At 31.8% G+C, this 15,793-nt stretch overlaps 1 protein-coding gene across 1 annotated transcript in view; it reads right to left on the bottom strand.

Annotated features, from left to right (window-relative positions):
• The window catches only part of eIF2A (eukaryotic translation initiation factor 2A), a 56,903-nt gene that overhangs the window by 285 nt on the left and 40,825 nt on the right, over positions 1-15,793 (bottom strand). Inside the window, exons 14-17 of the mRNA XM_076467791.1 lie at positions 11,446-11,556; positions 10,060-10,133; positions 2,778-2,897; positions 1,811-1,876 (exon numbers count right to left, since the gene is read on the bottom strand). Coding sequence (XP_076323906.1) covers positions 1,811-1,876; positions 2,778-2,897; positions 10,060-10,133; positions 11,446-11,556 — 371 coding nt within the window. The remainder of the gene's footprint in view (positions 1-1,810; positions 1,877-2,777; positions 2,898-10,059; positions 10,134-11,445; positions 11,557-15,793) is intronic.

Genomic DNA, 15,793 nt, shown 5'->3' with positions numbered 1-15,793 from the left:
TTATCTCAGATGAATTATACGAGGGCTGTTCAAAAAATACGCGGACTGACGTCATAAAACAAAATCTACTTTATTTAGAAGTTACAGGTCTGGGATCCCTTCAAAGTACTCTCCTCCCCAACGTACACACTTATCCCAACGGTGTTTCCACTTGTTGAAACAGTCCTGGTACGCATCTTTTGTAATGTCCTTCAGCTCCTTCGTTGCATTTGCCTTAATCTCGGGAATCGTCTCAAATCTTCTTCCTTTCAAGGGTCTTTTGAGTTTGGGGAACAAGAAAAAAATCGCAAGGAGCAAGGTCAGGTGAGTAGGGGGTTGGGAAAGAACATTGATCGAGTGTTTGGCCAAAAACTCACGAGTTCTGAGGCACAAATTTCGCAGCAACGCGGTGAATCTTCAATTTTTCGGTCAAAATCTTGTAACAAGATCCAACTGATATCCCACACTCTTCAGCAAGCTCCCTGACAGTCAGACGTCGATTTGCCCGCACCAGGGTGTTGATTTTGTCGACGTGTGGGTCGTCAGTTGACGTGGAAGGACGTCCAGGACGCTCATCATCTTCAATGGACTGTCGACCATCCTTAAAACGTTCATGCCACTTGAAACATGCCGTACGCTTCATAGCAACATCACCGTAAGCCGTGTTAAGCATAACAAAAGTTTCAGTCGCAGATTTTCCAAGTTTAACACAAAATTTCACAGCAAGTCGTTACTCCTTCAGGTCATTCATTCTGAAATCCGCCAAACGAAAAAATCGCACTTCACTTAAAACCGCGTAGCTAATACACAAATGAAGATATCTGCAATATGAAAATGGCGTCGTAATCAGCTGATCTGTGCAAACCTAGCGACACCAAGTGGATTCCCCTGGAACTAACTGGAGCCGCACAATTCAAACAGTCCGCGTATTTTTTTGAACAGACCTCGTATATGAAGTCCTTAATCTGTCAGGTTTCTTAGAACACAGACATTACCATACAAGTTATTGCTATATAATAACTATGCAATATTAATTTCATTGCAGATACTCCCAAAGGCTAAACTGTTTAAGTGATATTGGTACAAAAACGTTTATGATACTTTTAAAACAGACAGACACCAAAAGAATACAGTAACTGAACACTGTTGCAATGAATAAAGAATTTAAATTACATATTACATTTTAGACCCAAGAAAAGAATATTTAAATAAAAATATTTTCAGTTATTAAACACATCATTCCTGACTTCAGTAAATAATTAATTTTCTCATACTATAATACAGAAGCTAAGTGACTGTACATAGTGAATAAAATATTATTTAAATAGAAATAAAGATATTGCACTAAACATAGCCATTACACAAATCACCTAACAAAAAAAATAAAAAATATTTGCTACAAATGACCTTTAAGAAAAATTTTGTGAAAAATAGCAATCAGAGTATGTGTTCTAATATAAAGAATATGTAGAATATTTGTGTTTCTTTCCAGAAAAAAAAACGTTTGGCAAAGCACAGCTTGAAATGTGTTAAATGCAAAATTATATTTTTTAATAAAAAAAAAAGACACTTTTTTGATCTTAATACTTCTAATATTTTAAAAAAGTATACATACATTGATAAATATTAAAACTCTATACAATACACATGTCACTGAAAAATTCAAATAAGAAAATAAATGATTCTAGTTTCTTAAAATGAATTTGCTAAAGCCATACACATGTAATGAATGAAAACTAGGTGTGGAAAATTCAAATATGTAAAGTATAATGTCAAATGTTAACCAGAGTGTATTGTTAAATAATAACAAAATATGAGCTTATGTGTTAACCTGGTTCAGCTCTAGAGTTTTCCCTTCTTGTTCCTTTGTTTTCAGCTTAGAGATCTGATCAAGTTTCTAATAAAGAAACAAATGTATTAACTTATAAAAGTGTTTCATACATATATTTTGTACACAATAAAAAAAACGACAAGTAAAATAATATGTATTTATGTAGTTTACAATTGTTTTTGCAATAATTCTATGATTTTATACACTAGAAATGTTTCTAGGCATTTAAGTGCAAAGACACTTTGGATCATTTAATAAACCAAAAACAAACATTTTGGAAATATGGAACAAATATGTTTGAATTACAATGTAAGAAAAGTTTTTCTCATTTGAGATAAACATTAACAACTCTGTTATTCAAGAAACTTTAATATCAGTTTGATTGGTACCTTCACAATCTTTACAGTGAGAATAAATGGTTGGTGTCATTAGCATTCAGTATTTTTTTAATACAATAATATAAAACTGATATCAAGAGTAAAAATTCACCTGTATATGTATAAGATTAAGAAATATCTAGAAAAGTAGAAACTTTACATCACTTAAGTTTTCAAGGTTGCATAATCAATAGACATCATAATTATCAAAAATCACAAAACAGGTTTTGCTAGATCTTTCAAAAATTAAATTCATTGTAAACAAAGTAAGATTTAAATCTTTATTCACAGATCATTTTACTTTTATTATTTTGTTAATTACCTGAATTTTGTTATACAAAAATTAAAAAAAAGGAGTTTTGTGAACTATCTCAAGAAGAAAGCAACTGCTAAAAACATATTCTTAAAGTATATCATTAATATTAATTTCTCATCAAAGCAAGCTACCTATGCAGATCACAATTAAAAATATATATCTAGTAATGAACATTGTTAATTAAATATAATATTGAAACTCTGTTACTTATAAGGAATACAACACAATATTAATGATATTAACTGAAATTTGTTTCTAACACTAGCAAGTTTACCTTTTTAATATTCCTAATTTTTTTATCTTTCTCAGGATCTCCAGTAGTTTCAGTCTGATCTACTTCTGTATAAACTGGAGAAGTTTCATTGCCAAGTTGATTTTCATCTCTTTCTTCCACCTTTTAAAGTTACAAGTTAAACATACATGGCAGCTTTCAAAAATGTCTTTCAAAGAATGTAATAAGATGAATCATTAACTCTAATAATACAATTAGACACTTTAAAGGAAGAAACTTAAATTTCTGCTGTTTAGAAAATCTTGTAAAGAATCACTTACAAAATTTTACCAATTCCAAAAACAATATGAAATTCACAAATTTAAATAATTAATGTTTTATTACATTTTATACAAAATGCAGAACAGCTATAAAAAAAAACAACTTTAGCAGTAGCACATACAGTGTGATGCAAATAAAAAAAGATAAATGTTACTCATTCCCCTTTCTTCTGTGTGTGTGTGCACACAAGTTTTTACAGGTGTTCTAGTGGACAGTTAGCTTAAGCATAGATATTCAGCCACACTGAATGGAATTTGCACTTCTCTTACATACTTTGACAAACATTTATTGAAGTTAAAAACAAAACTTAAAAACAGACTTTGAAGCAAGCAACATTCCACAATATGTTGTCATACATTAAATAAATTACTTCCACCTTGAATATGTCAAGTTGCCCTCAAAATGTCAAATATGCCTGTAAAACAAAGCTAAAGAAAATCCAGACAATTTTATGGGTTTACTAAAGAGTACTGACTCTGATGAGTTGATAAAGTGAACAAAATAAACATTTGGAGGCCATATATTCCCAACTTTCTTCTAAATACTGTACTTTGGCCAGAGCTAAAAATTCTTCTGATATGTTACCAAAACCCAATAATATTCACTGAATAATGAATATAACTTTAACATACCAATAGCGCAAGTACACTTGTACCTCACTGGCTGTTGAACATACATCATGACATACTGCCATGCCAACAAAGTAGAAAATAACTCTCATATTGTTGCACATATTAACAATGTTGTATATTTCTTGATTTTTCACACATAATTGCACTTTATTACTTTAAGTGTCTTCTAAGTTTACTGTTGAAATTCACCCCTAAAAAGAGAACTTTTCAAAGAAATAGAAACTTGTGGGTCAATAAATTTTTTTTATTTCAATGTAATGTTCAGCCTGTAAGTTATTTTACATGATAGCATATGTTTAAATTATATTTACATTAATAATTTTACTGAATAGTTTTATTTGTTGTCAAGGGTGCTGTCATTGTATCAGTCATCACACAAAATGATGATATGAAGTCATGAACCAGATTTTAAGAATTTCATTCAGTTTAGATCTAAAAGATAAAAGCCACACAAATATGTTGAGACAAAATAATAACATACACTACTTACAGTCTCAACTGTCCCTAAAATATTTTGAAATGGATCCCAAAATTTTATTCAAAATATCTTGGCATAGATAGATCTGTACAAAAAAAAAATTGATCTCATCAAGTATAAGCTAATGATCTATATTTATTGGCAAATATTTATCCTTATCTATATTGTGCATAGCAGTTAGACTTACGATGCTCATTCTGTTATACTGTTGCTGTTTGAAATTGAATTTTTTTGCATTCTTTTTACAAACAACTTGTAAGCAATAACTGAGGAAGAAAATAGGTGAAAAACATTAACCATTTCTTAAGTATTCTGCAGACTGAGTCAGGAAAATTATGAAATATCCATGTTCTTGATCCTATCAATATTTTTAAGATTTTACATTCCTTTCGACTTGAGGTTATTTTACACTAACCAAAGTGATACCCTGTTTTTCAGATGGAGGTACATAGTAAACTAACAATATTACTCTAACCAAAGTTAAGTGATATCCTGTTTATATATGGATATATATATAGTTCAGATCAGTGTTAGCAAGTCAGTTTATTTCCCATTTATATGATACACATGACAATGAAAATTTTATATAAAAAAAGAAATGATTCTTTTTTCACAAAAAGGATTTGCTAAGGTGAGCTAAATATAATGGTATGGATTTTGGTCCATAAATACATGAGATGTGGAAGTGGTGGGGTTAGACCCACAAGAAGTTTTCAGAACTTTGTGATAAAACTCATTAGGTTTCCAGGTTTTTTAGTACTTAAAAACTTGTTTGTGATATTCCACAATTATCCTGACCAGTATAAATCCTGGAAAATGCATTAATAAAAAGTAAAAATGAAATTCTGATACAGACACTACAAAACAGAACAACCAAGTGGTGATGTTTTTATATCAGGTATACCTTGGCTGTGTTAGCATTAGACACTCAGAACTTTGCCAATTGCAGTGGCAATTAAAATGTATAAAACTACAATGAATCATTGCTAAGCTTATTTTACAATCCATTTGTCTTCTTTTCCTTTGCTGATTTACTCATTATAGCCAGTTTTTGTACTTTGTTGTATACATATAAACAGTAGATAATGTCATGATGAATTTGCTGTAGAACCCACTAAAAGCACCCTTCTGTAGAATGTTTAATATAATGACTAGTACTTTTGACAGACATGTTATTTACTTTGTCAATTTGTAGAATTGAACAGCGTATAAGTATTGTCATTTCCAGTTTTCCACATTTCCTTGTTGGCATTGAGAATGACCTAAAATACAATACAGAAATAGTTACTCACTTAGAAAATGACTACAACAGCAGCACTGCAGGTTTGCCAAAAGGCATGAAGATGATTTTTTTTTTTTTTTAAATGTCAACATTTTCAGACCATAGCATTACAAACAATTATTCAGCTACCATAGTGTACAGACAATAACTGTAGATAGTGGCTATATTTATACCACTACTTCTACAAAAGTACAAATATGTATTTTTGGGACTTCATATTTTCAAGTCTCGACTGCAAGAAAGAAACGATGGTAGCTACCACTAGTCAGTGCTTAGGTTACCGTCTTACTAATTAACTACTGATGCTTAGGCTTCAGCATTTTAAGTCATAAGTTAAGCCTATTGATTGTTGTTACACTTACAGATACATAGATAATTTTACATTATTAATTGTGGGTTTCAAAAACTCCAATGTTTTTATGTTATTCCTCCTCCTTAACAGTTTCACTATCATAGAATTAATGGCACAAACTTTAAAACCACATTACACCTGGTGTAAATGTTGCCACAATAATAAAATTTAAATTGAAACAAATTAGTCATATCTCTTAAAAGTTTTCCCATCCTATCACTAACACAGAGGCATGTAATGCAAGTGCTTATGTATCTCTTATAATAATGTCCTCATTATCAAAATGTGTACAATTATGTTTCCAATACCAATATTCCAGTTCTCTCTTCAATCACTTTCAAATGTTGGTATTTATAGACAGATCTTTGTGAGGTGTGTAGAAACTGTCCTGTAAAACTTCTGAACTTCAGTTCATTCTTTATATTATTGTATGTAACAAATTTTATCTAACCCCTTGAGTATCTTGTAGAACATCACTTCCTTAGTAAATACACTGCTGGCCAAAATCTTAAGGCCAATGAACATAAAGAAAAAATATGCATTTTGCATTATTAGACTCAACCACTTATTTGAGTAGAGCTTTGAAAGATGAAAATAAGAAAATAAAAATAAAAAACTTTTAGCATTTATTAGGGAAAATGTGAGCACTATGAAATTAGCCAAAATACTAACTGGTCAAAAGTTTAAGACAATATTGAAATGAAGCGTTAATCTGTAAATACGTAATGAAATTTAGTCATTTGTGTTCAAGCATTAGCGTTGTCAATATCTCCCACTGACACCTCCTGTGTTACAATGGGTAAAAACATGACAAAGGCTAAAAAGCTGACAGAGTTTGAATGTGGCAGAATTGTCGAGCTGCAAAAGCAAGGTCTCTCTCAACGTGCCATTGCTAGTGAGATTGGGCATAGTAAAACTGCTGTTGCAAATTTCTTAAAAGACCCTGAGGGATACAGAAACGAGAATTTCAAGTGGTCGGCCCAAGAAGATTTTGCCAGCGTTAAGTAGGAGGATTTGACTGGGTTGTCTGGCAAGATGGCAGCGGATCATCTAACCAGATTAAGGCCCTTAAGAACGCAGAATGCAGCTCAAGAACAATAAGACAGCATCTACAAGAGAAAGGCTTTAAAAACCATAAACATCTTCAAAGCCACGCCTCCTTCCACACCACAAAACAGTTCGGTTAAACTTTGCCGAGAAGCACCAAACATGGGACGTAGAAAAGTGGATAAAGGTTTTGTTCTCTGATGAGAAAAAATTTAACCTGGATGGCCCAGATGTCTTCCAACATTACTGGCACAATAAGGAAAACCCACAGGAGACATTTTCTACATGACAAAATGGAGGAGGTCCTTTCATGATCTGGGGTGCTTTCTCCTTCTGCAGAACAATGGAGCTTCAGGTTACATAGGGGGCATCAAACAGCAATCTGGCGACATTGGCTTGTTGGAGAAAGCATCCTTATTGACTGAAGACCCTCGCTTGTATGGAAATGACTGGGTCTTTCAGCAGAACAATGGTGCAATCCACAATGCTTGCAGGACAAAGGACTTTTTCATGGCAAATAACATGATTTTTTTGGATCATCCAATGTGTTCGCCCGAACTGAGCCCCATTGAAAATGTTTGGGGGTGGATGGCAAGGGAAGTCTATAGAAATTGACGTCAATTCCAAACAGTGCATGATCTTTGTAAAGCCATCTTCACCACTTGGAATAACATTCCAGCAAGCCTTACATCGACCATGCCAAAGAGAATGTTTGAAGTTATTCGCAACGACAGCCATGCAACTCACTACTGAGACCTCTTGTTGGGCATTTCCTACTCTGTTTAGGACTTCTTTTTGGTATAATCTTAAACTTTTAACCAGCTAGTATTTAGGCTAATTTCATAGTGTTCACATTTTCCCTATTAAATGCTATAAAATTTTTTATTTTTATTTTCCCTTTTCTTATTTTCATCTTTCAAAGCTCTACTAAAATAAGTGGTTGAGTCTAACAATGCAAATTGCATATATTTTTTCTTTATGTTCATTGGCCTTTAGATTTTGACCAGCTGTGTATATGTTTAATTTATGTAGGCAGTAACAATATGGTATATTGTATGCTAACTTCATGGCCCTTTGCTGTTCTACATCAGTATGTATACAAAACTTAAAAAATAACTTCTTTGCCTTTGCTTTCATTCAACTTTTTCATCACCATTCACATTGCATTATATATATATAAAGGAAATTATTGCATTAATTACTTTGAATGAATTATTGAGCTTACACATTAGACTGTATATGCCCTATACATTTTTCAATTTCATGTTGCAACCAGATGGTGGAACAATATTCCAGTGATAAATGGATGGACGAACCAGAAGTGGTAAGTTTAACTCACTCAACACAGACTTGATCGATTTGGCCAACCATGTGCCCTCTTTGTATTTGTTTAGTCTTTATAGGTTTACTACATTATAACAAAATTGGGCAGTCTTTCAGTTAATATTATAAGTCTTTCACATACAAAAAAATATATTTTTTAGTGAAGCATTTTTAATTACTAAAAATAAAGATTTGTCCATGAATATATTAAGTATTTGTTTCATATAGTCAGTGACCAACATGATTTTCATTTTAAGATTAAAAATTATTTTCTTCATCTCAAAAATATCTAATTTCCTTTGTATAATCCTTAAAATCTCCTAAATACATTTTTCAGTGACACTTTATATTTATTTGTTATTTTCTTCACCCTATCTTTATATGGCATCAATCAATTTGACTGACCTCACCACCACCAAAATCAAAACAAATATAAATCCCCCTTTTTCTACTAGGACTTCATATTTTAAACATGAAACTACATTCATTTATCCTATGTAGCTATAAGTTTATAACAGTATATCTCTACTCATAATTACATGTTACTGTTTTATTGCCCTTTGAATCATGACTGACTAATATTCATACCATTATGAGGTATAAATCACTCAGAAAATGTGGAACTCATATTATGCTATCAAATTACGTTATCCTTGAGCTTTTCACATGCATGCCTCATGAAACCTTTTTATTATATTATTTATTTTACCTAATCAAATCTTACCTAACCTAAAGAAATTCTTATTTTTATAATAATAAATGCATTTTTATGCTAATAGTAGTAATGTATCAAATAATTTTCATTTACTAAAATAATGCACCAAAAACATTAATATGCAAAAACAGACACTTTCCCTTAACTCGCAGTTTTTCTGGCTTTCTAACTATGCTACAAGAGCTGTTACAAATTCATCCAAGCTAACTGTTACCTTTTCCATGGGAATGAAGCTTGTACTAACAATGTAATCGACAATTATCAGTTCATAAAACAAAATTATACAATACTTTATTTGATAGATGAAAACCTTTGCTTCCTATTGGTTATAGAAAATACACAATTAAATGTAAAAGAACTATTACATCCTGAAAGAGAGGATGTAACAGGTGGGTGCAGCAAGAGAGGTCTGATTTTCTATTTGATAGCTTTGTAACCACACAAAACTGAAAGCTATAAATTTATTGTTTGTCTGAGCAATGATGATCTTATAGTAAGTAATGTACATTTAATATCACTCTTATTGGAAGGGTGGTGAATAAAACAGAAAATAGGACATGTGCAGAGATAATATTTGTCATACTAGGGGAAACTTGGAACTTATAAAAACATTACCTTATAAAATTAAGGGCTTAAAACTTATATACAATTAAAACGTGGATTATTAACTAGGATTTTATTTTATAATAATTGGTATACTATCAACAAAAAATAGATTAATAACTTTTTCATGCACAGTAAATGATGCCAGTGGAGATAGGAGGTTAACTTCATTCAAGGATGTACTGAAGATGCCTAATTTAGTATTTTCTGGGTGTAATAGAATGCTTAAATTCAAATTTATTATTGTTTATTCCTTCTTTAGGCATTGAGCATTAGTCTTTGGGTTGTTTCTACCAAGTTATATTTCTTTGCATTTCATAACAATGGATGACAATGTGCCATTTATTTTTATCAGTTCATACAACTTTTCAAGTTATTCTGAATATTATACAAGTCCTTTGAGTTTTGTATGGTTTAATAGCCCTCTTATTATGTTTAAACATTGTAATAACAGGTGATTCATCAATAAAAAATAAATCAGTGATAGTGAGAGGTGATGTTAAAAACCAAACAATACATGAAAAGATATTATCTGTAGTAATTACAAAAATGTATACACTTGTTAACATACCTGCTCTTGTTCTTTTTTAGCTTTCTTAGCTTCTTTTTTCTTCTTGTTTTTTTGAGCAGACTTTGATAAGGGGACTTGAAAACAAAATAAAAAATAATACAATTACCACTAGTAAAAACGTTTTCTTAAACTTTTGGTAATTTAGTTTATGTTATAAGCTATTTCTTGAATGCTTTTTAATGTAAAGCACAAGTATATTCTGTATTTTGTGATGTGTATTTGCATGTTACTTTACTCAGCTGAGCTCTTCCACTTGACTGCCTTTGTTATGTTCGACATCATCATTATTTCAGTGTTTTTGCTTTATGCACATATGTACTTTATGAATATACTTGCATCACCCCTTCCAATGGCAGTTTGATAAAAAAAAAATGTATATTTTCAATGTTTTATTTTCATACAACATCAGGAGAATAATGCATCTTTAACTCACATTACCTTTAAAGGGTGAAATGTTTCAAAAATAAAGGTGAGTATTAGATATAATTTAGCTTGTGTGTAAAGATCTTTGAACTGTTGGAAAGCTCCATAATTGAATGAAGAATATGTTAGGAATCAACATGAGACAATCATACCAAATTCATGGAAACAAAAATATATTACCAGCCATATCTTGATAAGAACTGAAAGGCTAAATTTAGTCAACAAAAATGAAGGCATGTAAAAGATAAAAACCTTCCTCACTATGTTCAAGTGTGTGTTCAATGGAACAATTAACAACTAAATAAAGAAAAAGTTATTAAATATCAAATGCTTAAATTTGTTTAACTGCAACATTCTAGAACAGAATCATTATAATATACTGGCTATTACTTATTAGTAGATGGATAGGTAATATCATTGCTATATTGTATGCAACAACTCTCACTTTAACACAGATGGTTTTACATTTTTAAGTAATCTTAATGTATGATTAACATGCACACTTTTGTAAATTTTCCTATACTTTTTTCTTTATTAATTTGAATTAGTTTATTTCACAACAGCAAAGTAGTTTTATACACTGCAGTCTACATTACATTGCAAGCAGTACATTTTATCAACACTCCCCTTTTGGCTATATTAATGTATCAACCTTAACAGTTAAATACTTTAAGTGAAGAATGTATGGGGAGGGTCTCTCAGACCTAACCACTACTATGCATTTGTGTACCTTGTTACCCATAAATCCTGAAGCTAAGACACTATATCATTAAAAACTAAATAGTATATTTTTCATAAATCAAGTAACTCATACTTGAGATCAAAAGCAGTACAAAAAATTACTGTATGTTTATCCACTTGTACATGAAACACTTATTTGTTAGTCTAATTGGGTTTGGGATGTTTTAGATCTTTAAATTAAACATGATTTACAAGATTTTTATCACAAATACATTAACTAACCAATGGTTTGATTTGACTGCTTTATATTGGATGGTGGCTCATCTTCATCGTGTAACTTGAAAGTTGAAGGTTTGCCTCGGAGAGCAGGAGGTCTGTATGCCTGTTTGGGTACTGGAAGTATACAAAATAAAAAACATTATATAGGTCCTAATTTTGTCTTTAAAATTCTAGATTACAATTAATAATGTTAATTTTAAAATATCTTACTTACTTTGATTACTAGTTTTTATAGTAAAGGATTTTATCTAAACATTGACATTTTATTACATTGAAAATGTATTTCTGATATATGCTTACCTTAACTCACACAAAGCTACTTCAATCTTCTTTCTGCCCTCTAAGCATTGCTAAAAAATATTTTCATGCTCAGAGCACCAGTCTATACATGCTACTAATTTCATGCCACTATTGAACATGTACATAGCATGCAACTACTCTTCACCAACAGTATTGCATCACCTATACTGACATGGCTAGCTCCCTGTGCTATTCCCACTCAATCCTCACTTTTTAGCTAAGGCATGTTGACCATGATACATATACTCAAACTCAACCATAAGGAAACAGTGTATCATACATCAAGCAACTGGAATCGCAAAGAGGAAGCAAACATTCAGCCAAAACCAGACAAACTCTTTAAACCACCATAGGAGTAAGTAGTACATCAAAATTACCTTGGAATTATAGGGTCTTGGCATTGCCTCAGCTCAACTGTAAGAGTAGAGCAATATCTGTAACCAGTTGTATGAGCAGAAATCATAATACACCCAACCATAAAGGCAGGGAGGTGACACTCTGTATCCAGAATTATGCAGAGGACATGGAACATTCACTCAAGTGTAGGAATGGTGTACATATGTCGCATTGCTGGTATTATGAGACAGATGATGTCTCACAAACTAAACTGTAGGAGCAAAAAAAGAACATTTTACAACCAGAATTAGCAAGAAGAGAGGCCTCTACTGCATACAACCACTGGAACAGAGTGGGATTATCCCAAATTCAGTATTATAAGGAGAATCCCACAAGGACTGGTCCTGCTCAAATCAATAGTTGTCACTAGGAAAAAACATTCAGGGGAAGAGGAATAACCTTTACTCTTTTCTCACTGAGTGAGAAATCATGAGAAGTATGGCAAACTAAAATTAAACAACACACTCAGGAGGAAGCAACCATGGTCCACTACCCCAGTAACTGGGAAGTGGTACAGGCTTCCTTTCTTCACTGGAAGATAAGAGAGGGAAAGTAAATGCAGCAATGAGTCTGAAGGACCACCACAACAACAAAATTGCAATGAGTATCCACAATTCTCTATTTTGAAAATCAGCCCTATCTTGATTTACGCAACCAAAGGATGAGCAGGGGTGGGCAGAAATCCCCTTCTGCTACATTCACGAAATGCATGAGTGATGACCCACCATTGAGTGAAACTTAGGGATATATAGAAACATATGTACACACAATTAGGTGCACCATAAGTAGTTTTGTGGAACACCCCATCTCTACAGTGAGCATTATAGCACAATAGGTAAATAGTGCAGGTTTAAGGCAAAGCACACCTGACCAAGCAACACTTGCCATAGAATGGGGTCTCATTAACAATCGTTAAAAATAAAATAAAAAGAGGATCTCTCTGAAAAGGAACTATAAATGAAAGGATAAGACCTACCACAGTCAAAGATCAATGGACATGCTGTAGGGATGAATCCTTAATTGCAGATTAAAAGGAGAAAATTTGGTTTTAATGTAACAAATGTAAGAAAAAGAGCTAAAGCAAAGCTCAGTCCTACAAATAGGATAGAAACATATCAGTGGTGTATCAAAGAAAAAATATAGTAAAAATTAAACCCTACACTGACAAAAAATAGAATTATAAGGTGCATAGTGAACAATGATGGAAAACTTATCCAGACATAACAATGAATCAGATGTGACTAGTAGTAATCATATGTACTTCATGAGCTATCTAAAATACCAGTTAAGTACTTATTAATATAGAACTGACAAACCCTTGAAATTTACAGTCTCAAAAGTACATAACACTAACAAATGTGCAAAATGACTAAAATTACCTAGAAATACAAAGTAATAAACAATATTTGACTTTAATTTTATTTAAATCAACATTGATGACAGAGGAAACAAAATTTTGGAACTTATGAAACTCTGAGCATTGACGATATGAAATACTTAAATCTCCCATGCACATGTATATAAAGAAGAACAAAGCCATATGAAAGGCACCTGAGCCATGCTTACCATGGAAACATCCACCACGTGTGAAGTGTACAAGTCATAAAATATCCCACAAAACCAGCAAGAGAAATAGAAACAATGTGAAGAAAGGAGGAGAACAAACTTCCATCAAAGTGAACAGCCTGACAACTGGAACAGGAAGAAGAAAACCAGTGAAACCACCCATGTCTCAAACATACAGCATACATGCATCAACTGAAATCTTTATTAATTAGCTGTAAAAAAAAATGGAAGGGGAACACTCCTGAAGAAATGTAGAGGACAACAGACCAAAATAAAAGGTTTCAGAAAAATAATCCAAACAGTCTTCTTGATTATATACTTTATCAAAAGCATTCTCAAGTTGAAATAAAGAAAGAAATTGACAGCTGAACATATGGATCTAACTCCCTGCATAATAAGGCCTGTATCTTCTCTGCAGATAAAGTCAAACTTGATTCTTGGAAAGTCATGCCCATAGAATTTTCAACTGTAAGTGGAATTTCCATAGTAGATTCTTTGAATCAGAAATTCATACTAAGATATATATCTCTTATAATTTGGTAGGATAAAATGAATGCAAACACAATAAAATAAATTTGTCAAAAAAAAAAAAAAAAAAAAATTGAAATGGCCAAAAGGCACAAGCATAAATGGTAGCTACATGCAAAAAAAAACAAAAAAATACATCTTGAAACAATGCTATGCCAATTGAGAAAGTAAGTATTGAATAGAAATAGCAGAGGGAGCTAGCTACACCAATATAGGTGGTGAAATATTATAGGTGTAAAGTAATCACGTACCACGTGTTCAGTATTGGCATGAAATTGGTGAGGTGTATTGACCAGTGTGCTAAGCGTACAAATATTTTCAGCTATGCTTAGAAGGCAGAAAGTTTAAGATAGATTTGAGAGAGTTAAGTCCCTATCTTTAATAGATGTGTTTAAGATACTATTAAGTGTAACTTACTTCTATGTAGCAAAACACAACATGATGGTATAATGAAGCATTAGAAAATTTTAAGTTTTTATATACTCTAAGCAAGTGAGCCATAACTACAAGTGCTTTAGATACACTAAACAATGTCTAACTGTATTTCAACTATACAGAAGTATACTTTAGTACATTTTAAGTACAAGCTAACTTTTTATTTTACTCAAAACTTATGCTAGAAGTTACAAAGCCAAAACCTATGTACAAATTGCACTCCAGCTGATGATACATATTATACTAATTATTTCACTCTTATAGCTGACTGTATTCTAGAAACAGAATACATCTGTAAGACATATTCGTAACCCAAAGATGCAACTGAGAAGCCGAATCCAAAATACTACCCCTTTTAAAAATATCCCCTCAATATTAAATTTTAATTGTGAAAAATAATTTCTTTGGCATGGCAAATTTCCTACTTTTCATTATCAAACAACAATTAATCAAATCAACTAAATGATTTTGGGTAAAGTATCTTCTTCTTTCATTGATCTTCTTATAGGTTATTTTTGAACATCACATATTCAATTCAGTCAATGAGAATTTCATCAAGCACAAGTTTGTTTTTATTACTTGTTGAGCACAAAACTACAAAAGTTATCAGTGCTACATCAAATGTGGATATCAAAACCTATTTTTTAGTATTATAAGTCTTCAGACTTACCACTGATTTACTAGGCATCATCAAGCAAAGAAGAGATATTGATAAAACGTCTAAAGCCTAGTATGATACAGATATAAAATAGCAGCAATATAACAAGAGCATCAAAATGTCAAACTCCTGGAATCAACAGAGAAACAATGTGTAAGACAAAAAATTAAACATGTTTTAAAAAGATCAGTTCCAATCTTGTTTCTTCCTGATATAAACAGTAAGCTAAAGTGAATACTACAACATTCACTTGTATTCTTTATCTACATCAGAAATATTTAATACAAAAGTATATACAGTCTAGATGCAGTAGCATCAAAACTGAAGGAAAATTTTCAGATGAGCTTGTAGATAATGGTTGCATCTTAAATTTGAAGCGGAAAGATGGTTAAGACATTGGAAAACAAATAATTCAAAACACAAAGAGACTGAAAAGGCATTAATTGCAATAAAACCAAAACATGTTTT

This window comes from Tachypleus tridentatus, chromosome 11, assembly GCF_004210375.1.
Source record: "Tachypleus tridentatus isolate NWPU-2018 chromosome 11, ASM421037v1, whole genome shotgun sequence".
Classification (NCBI taxonomy): Eukaryota; Metazoa; Arthropoda; class Merostomata; order Xiphosura; family Limulidae; genus Tachypleus; species Tachypleus tridentatus.
The sequence above is the reverse complement of the archived record's forward strand: the minus strand, read 5'-3'. Positions and strand labels throughout refer to the sequence as shown.